This window comes from Eucalyptus grandis, chromosome 10 (assembly GCF_016545825.1).
Source record: "Eucalyptus grandis isolate ANBG69807.140 chromosome 10, ASM1654582v1, whole genome shotgun sequence".
Taxonomy (NCBI): domain Eukaryota; kingdom Viridiplantae; phylum Streptophyta; class Magnoliopsida; order Myrtales; family Myrtaceae; genus Eucalyptus; species Eucalyptus grandis.
In genome coordinates, this window is record NC_052621.1 from 17,937,195 (window position 1) to 17,957,277 (window position 20,083).

At 40.6% G+C, this 20,083-nt stretch overlaps 2 protein-coding genes across 2 annotated transcripts; both read left to right on the forward strand.

Moving 5' to 3' along the window:
- Positions 1 to 6,672: 6,672 nt before the first annotated feature.
- Positions 6,673 to 7,694, forward strand: LOC104423664 (cell number regulator 10-like). Its single transcript, XM_039302857.1, has 4 exons — positions 6,673 to 6,892; positions 6,950 to 7,033; positions 7,127 to 7,198; positions 7,396 to 7,694. The coding sequence occupies exons 1-4, from the start codon at positions 6,673 to 6,675 to the stop codon at positions 7,692 to 7,694; spliced, it is 675 nt and encodes a 224-aa protein (XP_039158791.1).
- A 5,943-nt stretch (positions 7,695 to 13,637) lies between these two features.
- LOC104423665 (receptor-like protein kinase FERONIA) lies at positions 13,638 to 16,440 on the forward strand. Its single transcript, XM_010036127.3, is given in 4 exon segments — positions 13,638 to 14,417; positions 14,420 to 14,771; positions 14,773 to 15,642; positions 15,644 to 16,440. Coding segments are annotated over 4 exon segments (2,652 nt in total). The 5' UTR covers positions 13,638 to 13,753; the 3' UTR covers positions 16,410 to 16,440.
- Positions 16,441 to 20,083: the final 3,643 nt, after the last annotated feature.

Sequence of the window (20,083 nt, forward strand, 5' to 3'; positions counted from 1 at the left end):
TCCATTTAATTTTGGGAAATAAATTGACGAATCGTATTTACACATGAGATCGGATTAGCCAATTTTTAAATAAATCGCGAATCGAATCTCGAGCGTGAGATCGGATTGGCGATTTTCTATGCAATTGCGAGTCGTATTTCGAGCGTGAAATCGGACTGTCAATCATATGCACGTTGTGAAATTGGGAAAATTTCCCAACTTAGAAGGCTACTCGAGTTGTGATTATCACGGCATATCAGGGATTTCAATCATGTGCATCATTCGAAGATTTGAATTTAATCACAATATCATTGAATTAAGTAAGGAAATTACAAAATTAAATTTGGGTAATATCTTTACCTATTTTGTAATATCGTTCCCGAAGTTGGACTTGTCGGATGATGGGGCTCGCAGTGAATTCTACAAAAGAAAAGTCAAGCGCGATGATGGTAGATTCACGGTGATATCCGGCTGAGGAGGGACTACTTCGCGGTGGTTGCGGCTGTAATATATGGGTTTTAAAACAAGAAAAGAAAAGAAAAGAAAAGAAAAAAAGAAAGGTTTGAAAAGTCAAAAAGGGAGGCTGAAGAGAACCGTGGAACCTTCGGCTGGGCTTTAAAAAAGAGAGAAAGATGGAGAGAAAGAGGAGCACGGGCAGAAACAGGGGAACGAAAGAAACAGGGGAGAAGAGAGAAAGAAGAGAAAGGAAAAAGGGAAAAAGGGAAAAATTTTGGCGCGCTCATGACCCGGACGCCTCCTCAAGCCTACTCAAGTGTGTTTTGCAAGGCCGGTAAGAAATTGAAGCCTTTAATCACTTGCTTGAAGCAATTGCCGCAATTAGGGCTTGAAATTCGGATTTCTTGGGTATTTGTGTGGCGAAGCCCAATTTTTGAGTCGTTGAGCTGTAAAATTTTTAGAAATGGTACTTTGGGATGTTGTGAAGCTATAGCATCTTTCGGATCGTGATTTGAGCTTGCGGTTTGTTCGGAACTGAATTTTGAAGTTGGAGGTGCAATCTGGTACTGTAGCGAACAGTGGCTTCGAGTCTCTTTTTTTGTTATTTCCGGTGCTGTTTTGGGGCGGCTGAGTTGGGGTTGTTGTTGTACGTTAAGAGAGCTTTCTAACGACTATAAGACGGCTTGAAATGGAATTTTGTGGAGGGATTTATGGCGTGAGGAAGTTGGCGCATGGGCCGCGCCTAGCTGAAAATGATGGGTTTATGGTAAATTGTGAGCTTTTGGGGTGCGTAGGTGTCGTTTATCGACTAATAGGCCTAGTATAGGCGAGTCGTTATAAGAATATCATTTTTTACTCGGCTTTTTGATATTTTCCCGTTAATTGTTAGGAATCCGAATGCGTCGGTTCGTGTGAGCGTCGTATTTGATTTTGGCTTTCTCAGTGAGTGACACTATTTCTTCTTTGTATTTTAAACTCATGTTTTGAGAAACATGGTGGATTAAATACTCTATGAGTTGATAAAAATCATGTTTTGTTGCATAAAACAGGATCGAGATATTACCTGACATTTTTGTGGTTCGAAGGGAGTCGTATTTTGACGTTGATTTGAATGGTTGTGTGAAAAAGGATTTGTGAAATTCTTTGTGAAAGAATCTTGAAATGCTTTGATATTTATATATCAAATTTTGAGTTGTGATATGACTTCCTTTCTGACGTTGGATTACTGGATATTGTGATTGGTGGTTGGTGCTCAATGTCGCTGTGGACCCTGAGGGGTGTGTGGGTATGCGTATACTATTCTAGGATATCCTTGTGGGCCGAGCCACCGGCTACTAATATGTGGAGACCTTGCCAAGGGGGGAATCTTGGTCGTCTTGTCACGGGCGTTACGCGTGACCATGGTTAGACATTTGAGCATGAATTGGTCAATGGAGTGGACTATTGACGTGTGATTTGAGTTTAATCGATAGAATGGACCATCGATGTAATTTGATGAGATTAATCAATGGAATAGACCATTGATGCATGTTTTATGAGATTAACTAATGGACTGGACCATTGGTATTTTGGTATTTGAGTTATGATTATGTATTTGAGTTATGTTTTAAATGTGCATAGTGATTTCTCGATCCGCTTAGAAGAAATGTGTTACTCAGCGAGCCGTGGTAGCTCACTCCTCTCATCTACTTGTTTTTCAGGTTCTTGGCGAGTCACGAATAGGTGTGAGCGTTCGTTCGGGAAGGACTTTTGTGGTGGAAATTTTGGGTATGGCTTATGCATAGTTCATAAGTTTATAAGTTAGTCTTTGTAGAAGGTTTATGTTTTGATGTTTGTGATTATAGATATACTCGATATAGATATTGTAACCAAGTGCCCCTTTTGTCAAATATATATATATATATATATATATATATATATGTGTGTGTGTGTGTGTGTGTGTGTGTGTGTGTGTGTGTGTGTGTGTGTGTGTGTGTGTGTGTGTGTGGATGTATATATGTTGATATCGGGTTGAATTTTTGGTTACGTTGAGGCTGCGTCCTTTGGTAAAAAAGGACAGCCATGTCATGCCTCTTTTTCTTGAGAATCGGGGTGTGACAGCGGCAGCTTGCTAAATTGGACTGAAATCATCGCAACGAACTACTCAACAAATCTGGGAAAATCAATGGAGCGGGCTGGACTTGCGCCAGGTGATGTCTGCGATTAATGGAGATCGTGACTGTGTGTGGCAGTGCATTAAACATATAATAACCACGTCAGGAAAGTGAAGCCATGAGAAAACCAGAAAACTCTTCTTCTCTTATTTTTAGGTGCTCACATGGGCATGATATGTGTCCCTTGTACGTGACTATAAAAAAAGAAAAGTGGAATTTTTATTGAGAATTGAAAACTCCCTTGATAGCTTGATGATCCCCTCGGTTTACGCCTGAAGTTGGTCTCAGTGCGGCAGCAGCTTTGTCGATGAGGAATCCGCAGTGATGGTGTCACGTATGGACCGACGGTGGGACTCTCAGTACAGGCTGCTTGGTGAAGCCTGCCGGTTCAATAATTCTCGGCTAAGGAAGGAGCAACTCACTGGGTGGACTTCTCGATGGAGGTGGTGACCACGCACAAGCATGGGCTGACGGTGAGGAGGATGCTCAGATGTTCACCGAGATAGTCTCACAGCGAACCTGCAAAATAAAGAACGATTTTGTTGCGGGAAGGCACCATACTGGTCTCAGCTCGACAACGGTAGCGATGTCATGGCTCACGGCACGGTAGAAAAACTTAGTGCTGCTTATTCGAGAACCTGCAAAACAGAAAGAGATTCGCTGTAGTGAAAGGGAAGAGCTCAGCCAAGAGGGGGCCGTCGTGGTGCAGGTACAGCGTGGATGTCTAGCAGCAACAATTATGGCTAGTGGATCTCGAAGGCGGTGATGGAGCGATCTCGGAATTGGGACCCAAAGAGCAGAAAGAACTTCGGTTTCTATTCTCTATTGGATCCTCCAATCTATCTATTCTCTCAACGTGTGGCCATATGTTCAATGTGTGTGGCCCTCTTAAAACCCTATGCGAACAACGTTTTTATAGGCCAAGGATTAGGGTTTGAATTTCTTTTTCAAATCAACTTCCGTGAAGATTTCTTTCTTATTCTTGCAACTTTTCTTTCTGCCCACACCAATGGATACGTGAAGACTAAACCCCACTTTCCCTTTTTCGTTGATTTCCTTTGTACGAAGCTGATCCTCCTCCTTGCATGATGGTCAACAGAATTGTCTAAGGATTTTGAGAATATTGACTCAATTTCATGGGTGCTCAAGATGGTCTCTCCTGTGGCCAAATCTTTGTCCGCACGCTTTCATCTTTTTTCTTGGAAGATATCATTTTCTGTCCTTACGCAGATTGAATATTCTCCGACCAAATAATTGCCCACAAATTGGTCGAACATTAGGCTAAAAATTCAAGATTGTGATAGAATCCTCTCAAATTCCGAGTCTTGCAAAGATGAGATCGCAATCCACCGTGATATCGTTGAATATTGAAATAATAATACAAATCCTTTCCGAAATGCACCCATCTCCCAACTTGTCAAATTAAAGCTTATTTGTCACCGGTCCATGCAAATGCGATAAAATAAATAAATAAAAACACACTTAAAAATATATGCTGTGATTTAATATTTTTGTTTAGGGGTTAAAGTTCGGTCCCTAATTTTTTAATGAATAAACGGGTCGCCAAAACTTAGGTGTCAACAAGAGTGAATATGCAAGAGGTTATCAAGACAAATACAACAGAACAAACTGCTTTTGACTATGCATAACGAAACAAAATGAAGAAGAATGAATGTGTAATGGGTTATCGAGATAAATATGGCAGAACGACCAAATTTTAACTACCCAGAATGTAGTAGAAAGAAGCAGAACGAACATGTAATGACTCATCAAGATAAAGATGGCAGAACGACCAAATTTTGACTACCTAGAACGAAGTAGGAAGAAGCAAAATGAATCATCAAGATAAATATAACAGAACGACCAGATTCTGATTATCTAAAATGAAGCAGAAAGAAACATAATGAACATACAATGGATTATCAAGATAAATGTAGTAGAACAATTAGATTTTGACTACTTAGAATGAAGTAGAAAGAAACAGAACAAACCTTTGGAAACTGAATGATGTACCGTGTAGGGCTATGTAGCGATTTTTGGCTAAATAATCATTGATAAGTCTGCATGATTGTGTTAATATTCGGTAGAAGGTACAAATCCTTCACTATCTTAGATTCAATGGCAATCAAAAAGCTTTAACTTAGTGCAGAGTTTCAGCTTTCATCTCTTTATGAATCCATCTTGAGGCTATTTGGAAATTGAAAACCTTTGCAAATTGCAGACTTTGGTATATGAGGGCATTAAATGCCCTCTTACAAGCTACTGAAGACGCTTCTGTAGCTTATTCTTAGGCAGACTTGCAGTTTTCAAACAGTAATATTTATCGAAGTTGTGTGAATTTTTTAAAGAAATTGGACTGTAATGACGTGGATGGGATCTGCAAAATGAGTCTAAACATTTGGAGGATTAAGTACAAATTTGGCTCTCTAAGTTTAGGCATTTGTGTGATTTGATCTTCTATTTTTTATGTTGTGCAATTAAGTCCTCTTAACTTTTTTGATTTGTGCAATCAGATGTACTGTTTACTTGTTGTATGTAATGCTGTCACACTATGATTTCCTTTTTACTTGTTTTTCCTGTTTGCTTTCTGCTCATTTGGAAGCAAATTAGCATCACCTTTTATTTTTGTCGCTTAAACAATGTCACGTCATTGATTAATTCGTTGGTTTAGTCGAAGTGGTTGACCGAAGGATTTGATTACATAAATTCAAAAAGTTGAAGGACTAGATTGTACAAAATAAAACTTGAAGGACCCAATTTGCACAAATGTGGAAAGTTAGAGGACTTGATTTAACGAAATAAAAATTAGAGGATCAAATTGCATAAATGCTGGAACTTAAGGACCATAATATGCACTTTACCCAACATTTTTACTATGAATTACCTGTGGCCGTGCCTCGTCCGTGTCAGGCCGAGACAAATTATGTCTGGGTCTGGTTTGTATTTTCCATTCTTTTATTAAATCTAATATCTTCTCAATAGAGGCAACAATCAAGACCCTTTTCGCTAATCGGCCCTGCCCGGGACAGGCCGTGTAGGCTTTGCTGGGACCATGCCGGTGCGCTGGTCATTCCTAATCCGGACATTTGTTTAGCACGATACAAGGTGTCATGCCCTCCCCAGTGTGATTTACTGCGGTTCTGAAAAAGCTTTTCTGTTCCTGGCAATGTCACAGCCAAAATTCCCTTCCATCTTGTGTAACTGAGAAAACTGGTAATGAGTAACATCGTGAACATGTTCTCTTTGAAAACTCGGGCACATGATGCACAAATCCGGCTGTCAAACACAAAAAAAAGGGGGTTTGACCTACAATTTAGGCACACGATGCATAAATCCGGCAGTGAAAACACAAAAAAAAAAAGGTCTGAACTACATGGAGCATGTAATCTGGTGCCGCAGACATCAATGCCAGAACATGTGACCGAGAAGAGACTTCCTTGTCAATAGATGGGACATGAAAGCCTCCGGTATGTGCACATTGGCGGCACGAATACACCATTTGAATGATTGTTATGAAAGCCCCCAGCTTCAGAGCTACTTTATTCTTCCGGTTTTGAGACGGCATGCTGTAAAGACCGAAATGTCGGTTTGCCCTTTCCACTATGCTTGGCCGATATCATGCAAAAAATCAACCAAAGAACAGTTTAATATATACGCACCAGGTTGTCATTCATTTTCTCGGAAGTTAACGAAGCCTTTGTAGTGTCCTGCTTGGCACCTTTAGTGTGAAAACATATTTTAATAGACTCTGGCTATGCCAGCCACGCTAAGCGGAGAAAGGTCCATTTATGTCATAATCTTTAGGACTGGAGATGGGTTTCACTTAGTTGTATGAAAACCATTTGAAAATTTGTTGATCTTTGGCTCATCCAAGGAATTTTCCGTGCATCATCAGGATTGAGAAAAGATGGGACTTCCCTTGACCGAACTATTTGCTCCTTGCAGTTCAGTCCATCAACAAATGCAACCGGAGGAGGTGAGCGATCCTTCGACTCAGCAACAGTTTCGGCTCCAGCAGAATATATAAACCAGTCCGATTAATCTGATGCAGACTGTACAATTCCAGCCCCAAAATTAGTAGACGATGCCGCTTCATGCAATGCCGCAATCTAATCCACAGCATCTGGTTGGTCCTGGACAAATTCCACAAGCGAACCAAAGTTTTGGGGCTCAGTCGACTCTATACTTAGGGCAACCGATTCCCGTGAGCTCTCAGGTTCCAGCCGGTTTCCAGCCATTGCATCCTGTCCCAGGCTTTACTACAGGGCCGATGAATGCTCCGGCTCAACCCTTTCATACTGCTGGTTTAGACTATCCTCAAGTGCCATTTCATCCGCATAACGTGCCTCCGATGCCTTAAGGGATAATAGTTCAATTGCCACCATCTGCTCCACCATCTCCTTGGACAACGGGGTTGTTTGACTGCATGGATGACATTTTAATTGGTACAGTGGCCTTTTGCTTTTCCTGGGCAAGTTTATAATAAAATGGACGAGTAACACCTGGAGAATCTCCAAGTATTTCTTGCGCGTTTGCAGTGGTTGTGGCCTGTTGCTTCCCCTGCGTAACATTCGGCCAGATAGCGGAGATTGTTGACCGAGGGAGCACATGTTAGTAAGGATGCTTTTACTGACTTTTAAATCCTTGATTCTACTAGTGTAGCAGATAACGGAGATCGGAAAATTCAATGTGCTTTCAACATTCTGAGGGAGAGAGCAATCGGAATGACATATTTTATGCACTTCAGCATATGAGAAGAAAGGGTCTCATTGAACTAATGCGATTGAGAATGATGTTTGCTTTGCAGCATGTGGAACGAGTGGGCTACTGTATGGTGGGATCCAGTTTCTCATCGGTTGCCCGTGCTTGTTGTCCTGCACTTGCCAAACCAAGCTCCGGAACCGATTCAACCTCATCGAGTCCCCTGCTCCTGACTGGATCACTCACTTCTTTTGCGAATGCTGTGCTCTTTCTGAGGGATACAGAGAGCCTAAGAACAGAGGACTTGACCCTTCCATAGGCAAAACTAATGTCGAATATAGCCATTTGAGCTCCAAACGAGCACTTAATAAGCCAAGCCACTACAATACTGTCATTATGGTTTGATTTGCAAAGAAAAAATTTTCAGCTTTGTTTTGGCTGATGTTTACTAAAATGCGGCAAACATGCTGAATGTGCATATGTCGTTATGGTGCCTCCAATGCATCAGCAAGCCATGAGAGCTTGACGAGGAACATCACATCGGATCCATCAGTGACTCAGATCATCCTCTTATGTAGTCACCAATGAGTCCAAGAAAGCGAATGCCAATGGAACTATGAAGTTTCAATTTGCAGATATGAATAACAAATTTCTTTCTAAAAGTTTCCATCGATTTGAGGAACAAATTGAAATAAAATTGTCGAAGAATATCTTACAATAGTCCAACAACTGATTTGCTTCTGTGCTGTATCGTTGTTGCATCTTGAAACATTACTTTCTTTTCCACCAGTTAGTTTCAGACTCATATCTAGGATCATGCCACTGTTCACAATTCTGTGACATCCATCAAATCCATAACATCAGCTGTTTTCAGCGGCATGATTTTTTGGAGGTGCTCGGTTCACTAGTCGTTTCTTTGGATTAAGCTTTCCAAACTATGTGCTTTCTTAATTCAACCAATGGAAATTACACCGAGAAAGAAGGCTCCCATCTAGATGTGAGAGGATGACCACTGTGAGGTGATCGCAGCTACCACAAGAGATACGTGATGTGAGATGGATGGCCTCACGTCGACTGCAACACGGTGGTTGCCATCTCTCTCTTGCACACGCACGCGGCTCTCAGCCTATTTGGCACCATATTAGCTGCATAAGAGCCACGTGAGCCAATGAAAATTAATGTAACACATGTACGCTGATTGTCCAGCTACTATTCCAACGTGCTCCTCAGCACTATGTATAGAGCTTTTCAACCGGAAGGCCGACTGCAAACACATTTTACAAAAAAAATTGTCACCTTGTCTGGTTTCTCAAGTACTCATTTTGGGGTTTGGCCCACGTCTAGAGTAGGTCGAGTCGTCATAGCATGTCTCCTTTTGATAGATCTACGGTTTGTGGATGGAATAGGCTCATACCCAATCCAACAAGGGTAAGGAGTATTGCTCAAGTGAGAAGGATTGGACAAGGTACTACTCTTGGCAGACTTTTAAGATAGCAAATGGTGCACGGAAATAACGCGACAATGCAGAATATGCAGTATCAGGTTGCTATGAAGCCTCCGACTTTATAGATTTTCTTATTTACTTTTTTTTTTCTTTTTTTCCTTTTCCGTCCTACCGTTAGTGTTTTTCTTTGGGTGTTAATCCAATGTCCCCACTCCATGGCTACAACATTTACAAGAGCCAATTCACTGTGCTACTATTGGTGGAGTTTTTTCTGTTCTTCATCTTCGTTTTTAGTAAAGACAGAGGATTGATTTGACAATACTAGTAATAAAAAAGTCATTGATGTTGTAATGGCTGGCTTTTGACTTAGTCAATATTGATTAGTAAAGAGAACAAAAATAAAGTGGACTCAAGAAAAGGAGTACACGTTCAAAAGAGGCAAATAAAGAAAAAAAAAAGAGAAAAGGAGAGAAACAAAGGCGAAAAAGTAGGAAGGAAAGGAAAAGGAAAGAAGAGTACATGCCATGGCGCCTCGTCAAGTTAGATTAACTTTATCTCGCAATGCCCAATTAATCTAATTAGAGAAATTTTCGAAATAAAGCTCTAATTTTAGATCCTTGTGAATTTTAAGCCAACTGGTTAATTCTACGAGTTGTTAAGCTAAGAAATTATGGGGTATTAATAGTTTAGGGTATTGTAAAACTATAGGATTTTACATAACTTGATTCAAGTTTATAGTTTGCCCGAAATGAATTTTCAAAATTATGCGCGCATGCCGTAACATTAGCAAATTTCCTAGTTTACCAATGATTATGGCCCATCTTAAGCTATCTTTAGAGTTGGCAAAACTTAGGGAATCTAATTATCTCGAAAGGTCTTTCATTAGAGAGAAGATTTGCTAGAATCATGGTTCAATGAAGAGAGTTGTGGTGCAAAAAAATTTTGACACGCAAGCTAGGCATAGTGGACAGTTTTGAATGACTACTACAACAAGCCTTTCATTGTTGTGTAGGAGTCGATTGGTTGACGAACAAGCGTAGTTTAGATCATCAGTTAAAGTAGTGTTTTGCTTTGTCTTGACATCAATTCTCGTTTAATTGATAGAATATTGTCAACTCAAATAGCTACATTATTTGGCTTTGAGTATTCCTAACTGAGTGGTGTTGATCTCTTTTATAGTATTATAAAATCCATGTCTTAAAATAATAGTAATTTGATATTATATATGTGTTTGTGTATATATATGTGTGTGTATTGAACTACGAAGAACATAATTGCTGCATAAAACTAGATCAAGTGTTTATTATTTTTTTAGTTATTGTAAGATGGGCAGATAAACTTTTCTTGAAAGGTCATGTGTATTATTTCATAAAAATACTTATGAGATAAATTTTGAAAAGATTAGAGAAATACTTTACAAAAAGGGATTTTGATTGATGAATTGAGTTGCAAAAGATTAGATATTTTGGTTTATGATACAGATAGGTTTGGTGGATTTTGGAGGCTCCTTATCTCTGGGGGCCCATTTGAGGGGTTTGGAAGTATGTGTACTAGTTTTAGGATATCTTTGTGGGTTGGCTACTAGAAATATAAGTAGAGACCTAGCCAAGGAAAGAATCTTAGTTGCCTTTATCATAGGGCATTGAGCATGATGGACCATTGACGTATGATTTGATGAGATTGATTAGTGGATTGAACCATTAATACTTATTATGATATTATTGATGAAATTGGTATTTTTTGTTATGAATATAGTTATGTTGAAGTAATATAGTTCATTTTCATCTTGTAAATTTGTTATATATTGGATTTAGTGTAAATGAGTTACCTTTTTGTGTCCTAAACATTCATAGTGGATCCCTGATTTGTTTAGAAGAGATTTGTACTACTCATTGGCCTATAATTGCCCATTCCATTTATCTTACTTCTATTTTTAGGTTCTTCAGGTAGCCGTAAATAGGACAAGAGTGTTTACATTTTTAGGAGGATATTTTGATAGCGGGATTTTTTTTATATGAGTTGTTTATGTCTGCATTGAACTATGAGTTTATTTGTTAGTTGGAGATATATATGTTTTTTTTTTTATGGATTATGGAAACTCTAATCTTGTAAACAAATGACACTTTATCAAATATATGGATGTATATATTCCAATATCAAGTTGAGTTATAGTTACGTTTGAAGCTACATTATTTGGATGAAATGACAACCGTGTCATCCCTTATACTTGTTGGAGTCGGGTGTGTGACAAATGTTATAAGTTGAGATTGGCATTTTAGATCTTAATTGTGCGAAGTATAGAATTTTCCTTTCATTGTGCTGCTGCCGCTGCTTCAATTTTCACTTGAGGCCTCCCTTTATCCCGCGCCACTGCCACTGCTTGAATTGTTACAAAGAGCAACTCCCTTAATATGCCAAATCGTGGCGAAATCGGGTGGGAATTCGTTTGATTCTGATGAATCTTCACCATTTGCCTTGGTTTCTTGCGCCTCCATGCAGATTGGCGCCAGCCGCAGCAAAATGGGCTTGGCCGGGATCACTGGGAATTTATGAGACTGGTTCGCTTGTGGCCAGCTTTGGCACTATTCACCGGAAATTTGAGCATTATCGGGTTGATTATCGAGACGTGCTTGTTAGCACTGCCATTAGATCTACCGAATGAGAATGCTTTTCCGTAATCCATGGAGGAGCACCGGCAGCCACGCCACCAGCTCAGCTTTAACTCTAGACAAATCAGCTTTCTTACGATGATTTACCATGTTTCCCAAAGAGATTCGGGATTAACAGTAGTACTTCAGCTTGACTGTAGAAAAATCAGCTTTTCTTGCAACGATTTACCATGTTTCCTGAGAGATTCAGGATGAGCAAAAGTGCGAAAGAAGAAAGAAAAGAACAAATCAGAAAATTCACAAAAATATTTAAAATCATATTATTTCAATTCAGTTTGTCCAAGATCATATGGCCAGTCGTGTTACTAAAGATGGTGAGAGATGATTGGATTGGTATGTCAACATTTTCGGATAAAATTAACCAAAAAGAATATCTTGGAGTATAAAAAAAAATTAAATTGAAAAAGTCTAAGATTATATCGAATTTTTAATTTAAGACTAAATTGGTAATTTTCCCCCTCTGATCTAATCTTTCCTTCCCTCACTTTTTCCTAGCTCTTTCCTAAATCCCAATGATTAAAACAGGTTCATCTTCGAGAGTCTACTATCCATGTGAACTTCTATTCATGGATTCAATTGCGATCCTCTCAGACATTAAACGGTAAGATGAAGAACATGAAACCACCACTTCTCTTATTATTCCTCTTCATCTCCGTCCTGCTCGAAGCACTCGGAGTCTCAGTCATCGGCGACAATGTTGGCGCATACTTGCTTGTTAATGATATCAGCGTCAACTGTGGCTCCCTCGGCAACTCCTCCGTGTCCAAGCAGACTTGGATCGGGGACAGCGAGGATGGTTCGACCTACTTTCCAATCGATGAAACTCATTCCTCTATCGTTGCAAGTGCAAACCGTTCATCTCCCCCTGTCCACAACCGCATCCCACACGACACTGCTCGTCTGTCCCGCTCAGAATTCGTCTACACCTTTCGCGGGGGCCAAAATTCGTTCGCCTCCACTTCTTCGCTTCGGATTACCTCAACTTTGGCCATGACGATTCATTCTTCTCGGTCAAGGCTGCTGGCTACACTCAGCTCCGCAACTTCAGCGCTTTCCTCTTTTCCGATCACACTGGCTTCACGAGCTTCTGCAAAGAGTCCTGCTTAACCATCGTAGCTGACCAGATATTGAACGTCACGTTTGCTCCCACTCCTGGTAACCCAGACGTGTATGCTTTTGTGAATGGAATTGAAGTTATTTCCAAATTTTTACGATTTTGCGATGTCACTAAGTGCAAAACGTCTTAAATTTACCAACTTTTATGACCGTTTGTCATGGAAAAGAAGAAATTGTCATAAATTGAGAATTTCTTTACAGAGAGTAATGACGTCATGACAGGAGCAAAACGTCCAAAATTAGGATTTTTTTTCAAATACAATTATTTACAAAGGGTTATGTTTGTTTGCCCCAAATAAGGATAAAATGTCATAATCTTGTATTTTTTTCCTTCAACTACAACGCTTTATGAAAGTAACCATGAACAAAATGTTGCAAATTTTAAACTTTTTTAATTACAATGATTTAAAAAAATGTCAACATTCCATTGTAACCAAAAACTTGACATTGTGAATTTAAATCCTTTCAAACTACGATGGCTTATAAAGGTTTGCAACAATCAATGTAACTAACAATATAACCTCATAAAACTTTATTAAATTTGATTTTTACTGTGCCATTATGTCAATATTCTATGGGCTTGTCACTCATTTGCTAGTGCAAATTTTAAAGTATTGTAAAGACATCATAAATTTCATTTTAGTACGTCAGATGTGCATTTTCTAGTGTCGGACATCTAACTTTCGACAGTTGGGATCCTTCCATCTTAATCTAATGGTTGACATTTATGAGGGTACGGTATAAGATTAAAATCTTAGAAGTCTCTGACTAAGCATCAATAGATTTATCCGAGACATCAATAAAGCGTTTGATTATATTTCTGTTACATAAATAATTTTCCTCCTTGAAAGGACAAAAGTTGAAAATGGAAGGATGCGATATAGAAAACACGGTTTGGTGGTGGTCCCTTGAGAGAGAGCATTCTTGCATGGGACCTGGCAGTCGTACCGCTGACCTGACCTGACCTTCCTAAGGCAATTGAACCTTCCACGAAAAGCGCACCCGGAAGGGCACAAATCCCGTCCGCTGATTTTCTTGTGATCGGCGAGGGCTCTATCCCCTTGCAGATATCTTAGCGACGACTTTGGTCTTCCCTAATCTCGTGACTAGTGCCGGCCTTCTCTTCCGCTCTTCTTCCTAATTCCCCATTAGTCAAAACTGGTTCATCTCCGAGACCCAGCTCTCCTTGTGCTTTTCATCGGTTCGTCTGCGACCCTCTGTCGTCGAGCAGCGAGATGACGAACATGAAACCACCACTTCTATTATTCATCTTCATCTCCGTCTCGCTCGAAGCACTCCCGGTCTCAGTCACTGGCGACAACGTTGGCGCTTACCATCCAACCGATGATATCGCCGTTGACTGTGGCTCCAACACCAGCTCCCTTGTGGGTGGACGGAATTGGATTGGAGACGCCGCTGACCGTTCGGACTACTCTCCAATTGAGAAAACTCACTCCTCTACCACAGCAGAGGCAAGCAGTTCATCTCCCAGCATCCCTGGCGCCGCTCCATACCTCACGGCTCGCCTCTCCCGCTCCGAGTTCGCCTACACCTTCCACGTCACCGCAGGGCCCAAATTCGTTCGCCTGCACTTCTTCCCTTCGGATTACCCCAACTTCCGCCGTGTTGATTCCTTCTTCTCAGTCGAGGCCGCTGGCTACACCCTGCTCCGCAACTTCAGCGCTTCCCTCTTTGCTGATTACACCGGCTCCGTGAGCTTCTTCTCTAAAGAGTTCTGCTTAAGTGTCGGAGAGGACCAGCTATTGAACATAACGTTCGCTCCCACTCCTGGTAATTCAGACACGTATGCTTTCGTGAATGGACTTGAAGTCGTTTCCATGCCCAAACATCTCTACTACAACACCTTCATCGACTCAAACGAGGGAATCAAGATGGTAGGTCCGCTGGCGCCATACACCTTGGTACCACTAAAGCTCTCGAAGCGGTGAAGCGCTTGAACGTGGGAGGAGCGTTTGTCGATCCAGCTGATGACACGGGAATGTACAGGACCTGGGAAGCAGATGACGAGTACGTGACTTCCTCAAACATCGGAGTTTTGCCAGTTAACACAACTATCCAACTCAATTACAGTGAGCAAGTGCCAAATTACACGGCTCCAGATAGTGTATACAAAACTGCAAGGACCATGGGAACAGACAAAAGAATCAATCTGAGCTACAAGCTCACGTGGTCCGTCGAGGTGGACGCGAACTTCTACTACTTGGTCCGGTTACACTTTTGCGAATTCCAGATAGAAGATAAATGAGCCATTAGACAGGGTTTTCCAGATTTTTATAGATTCACAACTGGTCGAGGATCGTGCGGATGTCATTAGTCGGAGCGGGAAGGGCGTGCCCGTCTATAGAGATTTTGCAGTGCCCTTCCTGGATCCCAGCCAAAAGAAAAGAACCAACCTCTCCGTCGCGTTGGGCGCGCTTCCAGATGGTTCTACTCTTTACTCTGATGCCATCTTGAATGGCCTTGAGATATTCAAGATCAGCAATCTAGATGGGAATCTTGTAGGGCTGAACCAGGATCCGGTCCTGGATAAACCGCCAGGGCCTCCACCGGCAAGCAAAGCACCGTCGAGCCTCAGCAAAGCAGCAAAAATTGCCATCGTTGCTGGTGGAACTTCGGGCTTCACCGTGCTCTCTCTCCTGGCTTTCTTCCTTTACCGGCGACAAAACAGAGCGAAGGATTCGACCTCGAGCGACGGAACCTCATGGTGGGGCCCGGTCTCCTACGCGACGACCAAGTCAACGAAGACCCAGGGGTCGTCCCTGCCGTCGGATCTGTGCCGCCACTTCTCGCTAAAGGAGATCAGAGCGGCCACGAACAACTTTGATAAGGCGTTTATTATCGGCGTGGGCGGGTTCGGCAACGTGTACAAGGGCTATGTCGATGGCGAGGCCACCCCAGTGGCGATCAAGCGGCTGAACCAGGGATCGCAGCAGGGCCTCCATGAGTTCAGGACCGAGATCGAGATGCTCTCGCAGCTCCGGCACCTCCACCTAGTCTCCCTGATTGGGTTCTGCGAGGACGCGGGAGAGATGATCCTCGTGTACGACTACATGGCACGCGGGACTCTCAGCAACCATCTCTACAACACCGATAATCCCCCACTCCCCTGCAGACGCGTGGGGGCTCCACTACCTCCATAGCGGTGCCAAGCACACTATCATACATCGCGACGTGAAGATGACCAACATCCTGCTCAACGAGAAGTGGGTTGCCAAGGTGTCCGACTTTGGGCTCTCGAAGGTCGGAACCACGAGTGAGTCTAAGACGCACGTCAGCACGGCCGTGAAGGGCACCTTCGGGTACCTGGACCCGGAGTACTACAGGCGCCAGCGACTGACTGACAAGTCCGACGTCTATTCCTTCGGCGTGGTGCTGTTCGAAGTGCTGTGTGCAAGGCCTGCCGTGAGCCGGATGGCCCCGATGGAGCAGATCAGCCTGGCTGAGTGGGCCCAGAGTTGTTGTAAGAGCGGGTCCGTCGAAGAAATGGTGGACCCGCACCTGAAGGGGGCTATCGCCCTCGAGTGCCTCAACAAGTTCTGCGAGATCGCTATGAGCTGCTTGCAGGACGAGGGGGCCAAGCGGCCATCCATGAACGACGTTGTGTGGGGCCTCAATTTCGCACTGCAGCTACAGGTGAGCACAGAGCTGGAAGTGAAGGATCATGCGGGTGTGTCAGTGCATGATAGCGATGACAGCGACCATGACGCAGCTTCGATCAGAGGCAGCGGCAGCGATGAGGCGATCAACACTAGTGATAGCGATAGTGGTGGTTGGAAGAGCAGTAGGGAAACTGCGACGTCGACCAGAGCCAGAAGCAATGATGTTTGTGATGAGAGTATGACTAGTTACGACGCAGAGAAGTTGCCATGAAAAAATATTAGGTGCTCAAGTGTGACGCTCAAGACGTTGTTTGATATGTTTCTTATATTATTACTCTCTTTTACATATGAAAGCGTAATTAAAACATTTACTAATATTTTTTTAACAATTAAAAGGCCTTACAAGTATAATCAACATATTTATGCCTATTTTATTTATATCACATTTGAGTTCATAATCTTATTATATTACGGGCAAAAAACAAAAATTTGGATAGGGGTGGGGAGACCTATCTTTGTACTATACTATACTTCCAAAAATCTGTCTATATAAATGTCCATACTAAAATCATGGATTGATAACTTTCTCCGTTTGTTCAAGTGTCTCCATCTAACTCAAGTCCTGGTGCTAGGAAACGAACTGAAAAGGAACCCACTCCGGGAAACCTCCTACATCAACCCACACAATAGAACTATACTTGATATATATTATTCCAGATTCTAGTCAAAGCATATTTCAAAAAGACCTTCATAACTTATAAGGACTCTATAGTGCAAAGGTTGAAGGGTGTCCATTCTACATGTTTGAAAAATAAAAGAAATGAGCCAAAACCCAATAAATGAAATCTCTAGTTTTAAGTTAAAAGAATTCTTTTATCACTTCATTTGATATACACAAAGTGAATGCATAATCATCCGATAAGTGTGATAAAAATATAAGTAGGCTTTACCTTTTCCATTTTCATTTACCATAGAAATTGTTAACCAACAATACATCCATTCAGACTCATGCATATGCACACTATGTTTCACATAAACAAACAAACAATAAAAATAATATTTGATTCTACACATGATAATGCATTTTATTCATTAATATTTCCTCCCCTCGAACTTTCCTGTGCATCCCAACTATTAGGGCATCTCAATTTCAAGGTATTCTACAAACTTCCACCACAAAATGTCCCCACCATAGGGCGTCCCAACTCCGGAGACATCTCGGAACACTCTTCAGGACATCTCGCAAACTAGCATCATGAGGCATCGTCATGCACCACTATATGAGTGACGGAATCACATTAATATTATTTAAAGCCATAATATATGTATACTTATAAGCATATCACACATATCTCAACTCAATTTAATACATTAACCAAATAATCACATATGAAATAACATATAGTCATACTTTAGTCGTTAAAGTCTGGAGATCCAAATGAGTACATTCTGAGTTTGGACATTCAACATGATCCGAACGAATTAATATATTCTAGATGTAAAGTTTGAACATGTAAATGGATACATTCTGAGTTAGAACAACAAGTACATTTCGATCGTAAAATCTGAACATTCAAAATGGCAAATTCTAGCTTAATAGAAGCTTCTAGAACAAAAGAACAGATTCAATAATGAACGGATTTACAAATGAATAGAATCAACAAATAAATAGATTCAACAAAGAATAGATTTATATTTAGTAAATTTTGTCTGAATCAATGGATAGATTTATTAACAAACAAATTCACATGTTGGCAGATTCAACAAAAAATAGATTCATACTCAGTAAAATTTGTCTAAACCAATAAACAAATTTATCAATGAACATATTCACAAGTTGGCAAATTCAACAAGGAATGGATTCATACTCATTTAAAGTCTGTTTGAACTAATAAACATACCGTTTGAACTAATAAACATATTTATGAATGAACATATTCATAAGTTGGCAGATTCAACAAGTAAACAGATTCAACAAATGAATATATTCAACCAAATGCGTAGATTCACAAAAGGCAAATTCACAAGTAAACAGATTCTGTCATAGGAAATTATAGCAGAATAAGTAAAACGAACAAATTCTAACTAGTAAAATTTTAGTAGAACAAAGTAGATCGAATATGCAATATGTTATCAAGACAAATATGACCGAATGAACCGCTTCTGACTATGCAGAATGAAACAAAGGGAAGAAGAATGAATGGGCAATGAGTCCTTAAGATAAATATGGCATAACGACCAAATTCTAATTTCCAAGAATGAAGTAGAAGGAAGCAGAACGAACATGTAATGAGTCATCAAGATAAATATGGCAGAACAACGAAATTTTGACTACCTAGAATGAAGTAGGAAGAAGCAAAATGAATCATCAAGATAAATATGACAGAACGACCAGATTTTGATTATCTAAAATGAAGCAGAAAGAAACATAATGAACATACAATGGGTCATCAAGATAAATGTAGTAGAACAGTCAGATTTTGACTACTTAGAATGAAGTAGAAAGAAACAGAACAAACCTTTGGAAATTGAATGATGTATCGTGTAGGGCTATGTAGCGATTTTTGGCTAAATAATCATTGATAAGTCTGCATGATTGTGTTAATATTCAGTAGAAGGTACAAATCCTTCACTATCTTAGATTCAATGGCAATCAAAGAGCTTTAACGTAGGGCAGAGTTTCAGCTTTCATCTCTTTATGAATCCATCTTGAGGCTATTTGGAAATTGAAAACCTTTGCAAATTGCAGACTTTGGTATATGAGGGCATTAAATGCCCTCTTACAAGCTAATGAAGACGCTTCTGCAGCTTATTCTTAGGCGGACTTGCAGTTTTCAAACAGTAATATTTATCAAAGTTGTGTGAATTTTTGAAAGAAATTGGACTGTAATGACATCGATGGGATCTGCAAAATGAGTCTAAACATTTGGAGGATTAAGTACCAATTTGGTTCTCTAAGTTTAGGCATTTGTGTGATTTGATCATCTATTTTTATGTCGTGCAATTAAGTCCTCTTAACTTTTTGATTTGTGCAATCAGGTGTATTGTTTACTTGTTGTAAGTAATGCTGTCACACTATGATTTCCTTTTTACTTGTTTTTCCTGTTTGCTTTTCTGCTCATTTGGAAGCAAATTAGCATCACCTATTATTTTTGTCACGTAAACAATGTCACGTCATTGAATAATTTGATGGTTTAGTTGAAGTGGTTGACTGAAGGATTTGATTGCACAAATTCAAAAAGTTAAAAGATTTGATTGTACAAAATAGAACTTAAAGGACCCATATTGCACAAATGTAGAAAGTTAGAGGACTCGATTTAACGAAATAAAAATTAGAGGATCAAATCGCATAAGTGCAGAAACTTAAGGACCATAATATGCACTTTACCCAACATTTCTACTATGAATTGCCTATGGCCGTGCCTGGTCTGTGTTGGGCCGAGGCAAATTATGTCCGGGTCTGGTTTCTATTTTCTATTCTTTTAATAAATCTAATATAGAGGAAACAATCAAGTCCCTTTTTGCTAACGGCTCGGTCCTGCCCGGCTTAAAAGGCCGTGTAGGCCTTGCTGCGACTACGCCGGTGCGCTGGTCATTCCTAATCCGGACATTTGTTTAGCACGATACAGGGTGTTATGCCCACCCCAGTGTGATTTACTGCGGTTCTGAACAAGCTTTTCTGTTCCTGGCAATGTCACAGCCAAAATTCCCTTCCATCTTGTGTAACTGAGAAAACTGGTAATGAGTAACATTTTGAGCATGTTCTCTTTGAAAACTCAGGCACACGATGCATAAATCCGGCTGTCAAAACACAAAAAAATGGTTTGAACTACAATTCAGGCACACGATGCATAAATCCGGCCGTCAAACACAAAAGAAAAGGTTTGAACTACATGGAGCATGTAATCTAGTGTCGTAGAAATCAATACCAGAACAGAGCATATG